At 50.6% G+C, this 9,153-nt stretch overlaps 1 protein-coding gene across 2 annotated transcripts in view; it reads right to left on the bottom strand.

Moving 5' to 3' along the window:
* Nucleotides 1-336: 336 nt before the first annotated feature.
* me2 (malic enzyme 2, NAD(+)-dependent, mitochondrial) overlaps nt 337-9,153 on the bottom strand; it is a 10,467-nt gene continuing 1,650 nt past the window's right edge. The window contains exons 2-16 of one of the 2 annotated variants that reach the window (XM_072671870.1): nt 7,940-8,116; nt 7,653-7,782; nt 7,144-7,277; nt 6,871-7,020; nt 6,496-6,571; nt 5,663-5,824; nt 4,897-5,110; nt 4,485-4,582; nt 4,264-4,377; nt 3,994-4,108; nt 1,700-1,842; nt 1,487-1,589; nt 1,322-1,392; nt 1,109-1,207; nt 337-952 (exon numbers count right to left, since the gene is read on the bottom strand). In XM_072671870.1, coding sequence (XP_072527971.1) covers nt 791-952; nt 1,109-1,207; nt 1,322-1,392; nt 1,487-1,589; nt 1,700-1,842; nt 3,994-4,108; nt 4,264-4,377; nt 4,485-4,582; nt 4,897-5,110; nt 5,663-5,824; nt 6,496-6,571; nt 6,871-7,020; nt 7,144-7,277; nt 7,653-7,760 — 1,749 coding nt within the window. In that variant the 5' untranslated portion in view covers nt 7,761-7,782; nt 7,940-8,116 and the 3' untranslated portion in view covers nt 337-790. The remainder of the gene's footprint in view (nt 953-1,108; nt 1,208-1,321; nt 1,393-1,486; nt 1,590-1,699; nt 1,843-3,993; nt 4,109-4,263; nt 4,378-4,484; nt 4,583-4,896; nt 5,111-5,662; nt 5,825-6,495; nt 6,572-6,870; nt 7,021-7,143; nt 7,278-7,652; nt 7,783-7,939; nt 8,117-9,153) is intronic. The other variant, XM_072671871.1, reaches the window with a different exon arrangement.

The raw sequence follows: 9,153 nt of genomic DNA, 5'->3' as shown, positions 1-9,153 counted from the left end.
AGGTGGAGAAGATAGGATGTGTTCAGGTGGAGATAGGATGTGTTCAGGGGGGTATAGGATGTGTTCAGGTGGGTATAGGATGTGTTCAGGTGGAGAAGATAGGATGTGTTTAGGGAGATAGGATGTGTTCAGGTGGGTATAGGATGTGTTCAGGTGGAGAAGATAGGATGTGTTTAGGGAGATAGGATGTGTTCAGGGGGAGGAGATAGGATGTGTTCAGGGTGAGATAGGATGTGTTCAGGTGGGTATAGGATGTGTTCAGGGGGGTATAGGATGTGTGTGTGAGGTGATGCTACAGCGCCACCGTGTGGAGAACAGAGACACCCAGAGACACTCTGAGAGAAATTCAGCTTTTATTGAGAAATGGAGAAACACCAGGCTGGGCTGTGACCTCACTGGGGTAGACAGGTAGGTGTGTACGTGTGTGTGTGTTAATAATCAGTGCCTTTTAATCAGTGTGCACTTTTAACTCCCACATCCAGCCCTGTGTCTAAATACTTTTGGTCCTAACCCTGTCCCAACCCTCACACACACACACACACACACACACACACACACACACACACACACACAGTGGAGAGCAAATACGGGGATAATCTGCTCTGAAATACAGAAGGAATAAACAGGTTTGGGGAGTGTTCCACTACTAACACACACACTGGTTCTCTTCTCTCTGTTCGGTTCTTCTTCAGCTGGGGCTCAAGACTAAAGACTAAACCAGCCCACAGACCCATACTCACCACTAAGGCTTAGAGTGAAGGGTGAAGGGTATAGGGTGTAGGGTGTAGGTCTAGTCCACTAGAGGAGTGTGTGAGACGCCAGGCCAGTCGTAGAGGTCCGGCAGGAAGGAGTCGTAGTTGGTGTTCCAGATGATGGATCTGACGTACGCGTCCTTATCCACCGGTTCCGGATACCGGAATGCCATCCCCTTCATATACAGGTACTCTACCACCTGCACGAGCCCACACACACACACACACACATCAAATATATTGTTTTAGCACACACCTACACCTATGCCTGCATGTGTATACACACACACACACACACACACACACACACACACACACACACACACACACACACACACACACACACACTCACTCACCTTGACAGCCATCTGCAGAGAGACCTCTCTGATGTTGGAGAGGGGGGGGTACAGCCGGCCCTGAGACAGCTCCTCGTCAGTCAGCTGACCCGCCAGAGTCTAACACACACACACACACACACACACACACACACACACACATATGTTAAAGTGCTATACACCTTCTAGAACGTTCTCCTCTCCCGCACAACGCTCTCTAGTGTAGCTGTTTACCTTCGCAGCTTCCAGGAACACTGTATCACTGATGTGTCGAACTCCACTGAGGATCACAGCCAGAGCCACGCCTGCAGACACACACACACACACACACACACACGTTTAGTGCTAAGGTGCAGCGCCCAAAGCGCCCCCCTCCTCGAAATCTGCAGTGCTGATTACCTGGGAATATGTAGGCGTTGTTGCCCTGCCCGGGAGTCAGGATCCTGCCGTCCTCCAGAGAAACGGGACCAAATGGACTCCCGCTAGCAAACAAACACCGACCCTGACACACACACACACACACCTCATTTACATAATTGATCAAACGCTACTACTGTTTTACTGATCATATCTATATAGTACATCTGTGTACAGGTGTGTGTGTGTGTATACCTGTGTGAGGCTGTAGGCGTCCTCTGCAGTACACTCGGCTTTGGCAGTCGGGTTACTGAGGGCAAAAATGATTGGCCGTTCATTCAGAGAGCCCATCGTCTTGATGACATCATGAGTGAAGAGCCGTCCAGCTCCAGCCACACCTGCAGACAGTGACACACACACACACACACACACACACACACACACACACACACCCTGAATACAGCTGCAGACAGTGAGACACACACACACACACACACACACACCCTGAATACAGCTGCAGAGAGTGACCCCCCCACACACACACCCTGAATACAGCTGCAGACAGTGACACACACACACACACCCTGAATACAGCTGCAGACAGGAAAGAAGTACACACACACCCTGAATACAGCTGCAGACAGTGACACACACACACACCCTGAATACAGCGGCAGACAGTGACACACACACACCCTGAATACAGCTGCAGACAGTGACACACACACACACACACACACACACCCTGAATACAGCTGCAGACAGTGACACACACACACACACCCTGAATACAGCTGCAGACAGTGAGACACACACACCCTGAATACAGCTGCAGACAGTGAGACACACACACCCTGAATACAGCTGCAGACAGTGACACACACACACCCTGAATACAGCTGCAGACAGGAAAGAAGTACACACACACACACACCCTGAATACAGCTGCAGACAGTGACACACACACACACCCTGAATACAGCTGCAGACAGGAAAGAAGTACACACACACACACACACCCTGAATACAGCTGCAGACAGTGACACACACACACACCCTGAATACAGTTGCAGACAGTGAGACACACCAACAAACACACACACACACACACACTAAATACAGCTGCAGACAGTGAGACACACCAACACACACACACACCCTGAATACAGCTGCAGACAGAGACACACCAACACACAAACACACACACACAAACACACTCTTAATACAGCTGCAGACAGCGAGACACACACACACACATACCCTGAATACAGCTGCAGACAGTGAGACACACACACACACACACACTGAATACAGCTGCAGACAGTGAGACACACACACACCCTGAATACAGCGGCAGACAGTGAGACACACACACACACACACACTGAATACAGCTGCAGACAGTGAGACACACACACACCCTGAATACAGCGGCAGACAGTGAGACACACACACACACACACACACACACACACACTCACCCTGAATACAGCTACAGACAGTGAGACACACACACACACACACTGATACAGCTACAGACAGTGAGACACACACACACACACACACACACACACACACACTGAATATAGCTACAGACAGTGAGACACACACACACACACACACACACACACACACTGAATATAGCTGCAGACAGTGAGACACACACACACCCTGAATACAGCGGCAGACAGTGAGACACACACACACTCACCCTGAATACAGCTACAGACAGTGAGACACACACACACAGAATATAGCTGCAGACAGTGAGACACACACACACTCACCCTGAATACAGCGGCAGACAGTGAGACACACACACACACACACACACATACACTCACCCATAATACAGCTACAGACAGTGAGTGAGACACACACACACACCCTGAATACAGCTGCAGACAGTGACACACACACACACCCTGAATACAGCGGCAGACAGTGAGACACACACACACACACACTCACCCTGAATACAGCTGCAGATAGTGAGACACACACACACAAACTGAATACAGCGGCAGACAGTGAGACACACACACACACACACTCACCCTGAATACAGCTGCAGATAGTGAGACACACACACACACACACATACACTCACCCATAATACAGCTACAGACAGTGAGTGAGACACACACACACACCCTGAATACAGCTGCAGACAGTGACACACACACACACCCTGAATACAGCGGCAGACAGTGAGACACACACACACACACACTCACCCTGAATACAGCTGCAGATAGTGAGACACACACACACAAACTGAATACAGCGGCAGACAGTGAGACACACACACACACACACTCACCCTGAATACAGCGGCAGACAGTGAGACACACACACACACACACACTCACCCTGAATACAGCTGCAGATAGTGAGACACACACACACACAAACTGAATACAGCTGCAGAGAGTGAGACACACACACACACACACACACCCTGAATACAGCGGCAGAGAGTGAGACACACACACACACACACACACCCTAACAGGAAAGAGGTACACACAAACACCTGGTGAACTCACCGATGATGGCTGTAGGCTTGAGGACGTTCACAGCATCCAGGAACGTTTTCACCCCTTCCCCTGGACTGGAGTGGACAAATGCCTCCTGATTACTGTCAGTGGGCTGCTCCCTGTCCTGCGCACGCGCGCACACACACACACACACACACACATCTGCATTAATCCGCTGATGTTTGAGTTATTGTCGGTGTGTGAGATGTGACCCAGACAGAACACACCTTTACCTGCATCACTCACACACACCTGTGACATCCTCACACTCTCTCTCACCTGGACGAGCAGCCCGAACTTATCGAACATCCAGATCCTCTTCCGAGCCTCCGCCTGAGACATCCCCTCCTCCATCATTGCCATGACGATTAGGTTAGCGATGCCCAGGGCAGCCTGAACCAACCAATCAGGGTTGAGCAGGGTTTAATCAGGGCACCCATTTCAATGAGCTGATTGTACACTGTGTGTGTGTGTGTGTGTGTGTGTGTGTGTGTGTGTACCTCTCCTGCTCCCAGAAACAGTACAGTGTGTTCTGTGATTGGCTTCCCCACCACACGCCGCGCTGCCAACAACCCAGCCAGGGCTACTGATGCAGTACCTGCTCATGCACACACACACACACACACACACACACACACACACACACACACATACAGTAAAGCAATAGCAGTTTTAGTAATGGAGCTTTCTATAAAGAGCCACTATGAATAAAGGTGGACATACAGCGACCCAAGTTTGGCTGTGTGTGTGTGGCTGTGTGGGGGTTTGTGGCTGTGTGTGTGGCTGTGTGGGGGTTTGTGGCTGTGTGTGTGGCTGTGTGGGGGTTTGTGGCTGTGTGTGTGGCTGTGTGGGGGTTTGTGGCTGTGTGTGTGGCTGTGTGGGGGTTTGTGGCTGTGTGTGTGGCTGTCTTACCCTGTATGTCATCGTTGAAGGTGCAGTACTTCTGGCGATACTTCTTCAGGAAGCGGAACGCGTTGTGGTTCCCAAAGTCTTCAAACTGGATGAGTGTGTCCTGCCCGTACTTATCCACCACCGCCTCCATGAACTCATCTATCAGGTCGTCATAGCGATGGGAGCGGTCCCGCCGCTGGTACAGACCCATATAGAACGGGTCCCTGAGTAACGTCTGATTAAAACACACATAGCTGTTTAGCCCCGCCCATTCCGCCTACAGCTGTTTAGCCCTGCCCGTTCCGCCTACAGCTGCTTTGCCCCGCCCGTTCCGCCTACAGCTGCTTCGCCCCGCCCATTCCGCCTACAGCTGTTTAGCCCTTCCCATTCCGCCTACAGCTGTTTAGCCCTGCCCATTCCGCCTACAGCTGTTTCGCCCCGCCCATTCCGCCTACAGCTGTTTAGCCCTTCCCATTCCGCCTACAGCTGTTTAGCCCTGCCCATTTCGCCTACAGCTGTTTCGCCCCGCCCATTCCGCCTACAGCAGCTTCGCCCCGCCCATTCCGCCTACAGCAGTTTAGCCCCGCCCATTCCGCCTACAGCTGTTTAACCCCGCCCATTCCGCCTACAGCTGTTTAGCCCCGCCCATTCCGCCTACAGCAGCTTCGCCCCGCCCGTTCCGCCTACAGCAGTTTAGTTCTATCTAAACAATTAATCAGTGCAGAATGTATGTATGTATGTATGTATGTGTGTGTGTGTGTGTGTGTGTGTGTGTGTGTAAGCTGACCTGGTTATCTGTTCCCACGTCGATACACACGGGTAAACAGCTCTCTGGCCGGATGCCGGCGCAGGCTGTGTAAAGGCACAGTTTTCCCACCGGAATTCCCATTCCGTACACACCCAGATCCCCCAATCCCAGGATTCGCTCGCCATCTGTCACCACCACCGCCTGCACCGAGCACACGTGCGCGAGAGAGAGAAAGAGACAGAGAGAGAGAGAGAGAGAGAGAAAAAGAGACAGAGAGAGATAGAGAGAGAGACAGAGACAAAGAGACAGAGAGAGAGAGAGAGAGAGACAGAGAGAGAGACACAGAGAGAGACAGAAAGAGAGACAGAGAGACAGACACAGAGACAGAGAGAGACAGAAAGAGAGACAGAAAGAGAGAGAGAGACAGAAAGAGAGAGAGAAACACACAGAGAGAAAGAGACACACAGAGAGAGACAGAGACAAAGAGAGCGAGAGAGAGCGAGAGAGAGACAGAGAGAGAGAGAGATTGAGTGCATAAGATCATACACTCACATTATTGGAAACAGCTGCTCAGTCATGTGGTTCTCTGCACCTGATAAACACACACACACACACACACACACACTTCTCACTGCCCACTGAAACTATGAACTAGGTGAAACTGAAATCTTTACTCTACATTAAACTGGTTTAGACTGGGACTAAACTGGTTTAGTAAATTAACCCCCTTTAGTCTGCAATCAGGGTCCATGTTCACACATCTGGAGCTTCAGTTTCAGAATACACACACGCACACACACACTCAGCACTAGCCAACAGCTAAATATGCACATTTTTAATGTGTGTGTGTGTGTGTATTTGTGTGAGTGTACCTTCACGTTGGTTTCTGGCCAGTTGTCCAGGATGGAGCGAATGTGTCCTCGGTCCATAATGGAGATAAACAGCCCCCTAAAAAAGACCATTAGCACTGTTAGCTCTGTTAGCGCTGTTAGCACTGTTAATTAGCGAGCTCATTTGAAACGTCCATTCCACCTTAAATGGTGCAGCAGTTCCAGTCTGATGTGTCTGGACGATTGAGTGGAGCCTAAATGGAACAGCTGCAAGATTTGGAACGGACGAGTCCAGTGAGAACCGAGCCTGATCTCTAACAGAGTGCTTTCAGGAGCTCACTGTTATCTAGAACCTGTGCTAAACTGTGAACGCAGTTGAGCTGGGGGGGGGGGGGGGGGGGGGCGACTGTCACTCACTTGGGTCTGCGGAAGATGTGTCCGTACTGCGTGCAGGCGAGGCCGACGGTGGGCGTGTACACGATCGGCATCAGAGCCTCGATGTCCTCCATCAGCACGCGGTAAAACAGCCGCTCATTACGCTCCTGAATCCCCATGAGGTAGATATACCTGCGCGCGCGCACACACACACACACACACTCTTTCATAGTGCAGCATGCACAGCTAATTCCTTTTAGCAGAGGTAGCTCTGGGTTAGCGGGAGTTTAGAGAGGATTGTGGGTAGTGTAGTACTTCTGCAGGGGGTCAGAGATCTTGCGCAGGTTCCTCTGAAAGCGCATGGCCTGGATGTCCTGAGTCTCAATCTTCGGAGGGAGGAGCCCCTGCAGCCCCAAAATCTGCCTCTCCTTCAGAGTGAACGCCATGCCCTACACACACACACACACACACACACACACACACTCAGCAGTACTACTACTTTGTTGTTCTCTATTATGCGCAGAGTCTGTGTGTGTGGATCCCCCCATTGCACCCCATTGATTATTACTGATTATTAAAAGCACTGAAATACACTCTGATCAGACCCAATAGGGGGCAGAGCTACACAGTGAGGGAGGGGACCAATAGCAGACTGACCCTAACAGCCCCCTCCACACACACACACAGTTCTGTTAGTCTGGAAGTTATCAGAGAAATGACTCAGCAAAAAGCTTCCTCCTGAACGGCTCTTTAGGAGTTTCCAGACTCTAACTGAAGTGTGTGTGTGTGTGTGTGTAAGTGTGTGTGTGTGTGTGTGTGTTTACCTTGTTAGTGTGGGGGTTGAGCATCAGAGGTTTCCCTTTCTCTTTAGTGTGAGCCCAGCGACACACACTCACCCACGGCCTCACACTTGCGCGGAGTCTGCACAGCATGGTCACACACACACACACTTCTCTACAGAAACACACACACACAGGATTAGGAGTCAGATTGAGATCTTTCATTATTCTCCGCCAGACTGACACTAAATTAAAAACACACACACACACACATCACACACCAGATCACCACAGAACACACACTTCAGGAACACACAGTGTAAGCTTCTTACTGTGCTCCTGACCGTCTGATACACACTGAACTGAAGAGGAACTGAAACTGCTGCACTCAGTGTGAGAAAGAGGAAGAGAGAGAGAGACACTGAGAGAGAGACAGAGAGAGACACTGAGAGAGAGAGAGAGACAGAGAGAGAGTGAAAGAGAGACACAGAGAGAGACAAAGAGAGACACTGAGAGAGAGACAGAGAGTGAGAGAGAGACAGAGAGAGAGTGAAAGAGAGACACAGAGAGAGAGAGACAGAGAGAGAGACAGAGTGAGAGAGAGGCAGAGAGAGAGTGAGAGAGAGACAGAGAGTGAGAGAGAGAGACAAAGAGTGAGAGAGAGACAGATAGTGGGACAGAGAGTGAGAGAGAGACAGATAGTGAGACAGAGAGTGAGAGAGAGACAGAGAGTGAGAGAGAGAGAGAGTGACAGAGACAGAGAGTGAGAAAGAGACAGAGAGTGAGAGAGAGAGTGACAGAGACAGAGAGTGAGAAAGAGACAGAGAGTGAGAGAGAGACAGAGAGTGAGAAAGAGACAGAGAGTGAGAGAGACAGGTTTATAACTGCAGAAAATCCATTTCAGTTCATAAATCATTTATCACTGAATCCCAACATCAGCACAGAGAACCACACACACACTCACACTCACACACTCTCTCTCTTACACACACACACACTCTCTCTCTCTCTCACACACACACACACACACACCAGATTTTATTACACAAGTCAAAGTTCATATTAAACTCATACAGCCATAATCCTTCTCTACAACGTCCCCTCCATACTGAACACCACCCTAGAGCTGTCCCCTCCATACTGAACACCACCCTAGAGCTGTCCCCTCCATACTGAACACCACCCTAGAGCTGTCCCCTCCATACTGTACACCACCCTAGAGCTGTCCCCTCCATAATGAACACCACCCTAGAGCTGTCCCCTCCATACTGAACACCACCCTAGAGCTGTCCCCTCCATACTGAACACCACCCTAGAGCTGTCCCTTCCATACTGAACACCACCCTAGAGCTGTCCCCTCCATACTGTACACCAGCCTAGAGCTGTCCCCTCCATAATGAACACCACCCTAGAGCTGTCCCCTCCATAATGAACACCACCCTAGAGCTGTCCCTTCCATACTGTACACCACCCTAGAGCTGTCCCCTCCATACTGAACACCACCCTAGAGCTGTCCCCTCCATAATGAACACCAGCCTAGAGCTGT

Source organism: Salminus brasiliensis (assembly GCF_030463535.1).
Source record: "Salminus brasiliensis chromosome 20 unlocalized genomic scaffold, fSalBra1.hap2 SUPER_20_unloc_1, whole genome shotgun sequence".
NCBI lineage: Eukaryota > Metazoa > Chordata > Actinopteri > Characiformes > Bryconidae > Salminus > Salminus brasiliensis.
Note: the sequence above shows the minus strand (reverse complement) of the source record. Positions and strands in the feature narration are given on the sequence as shown.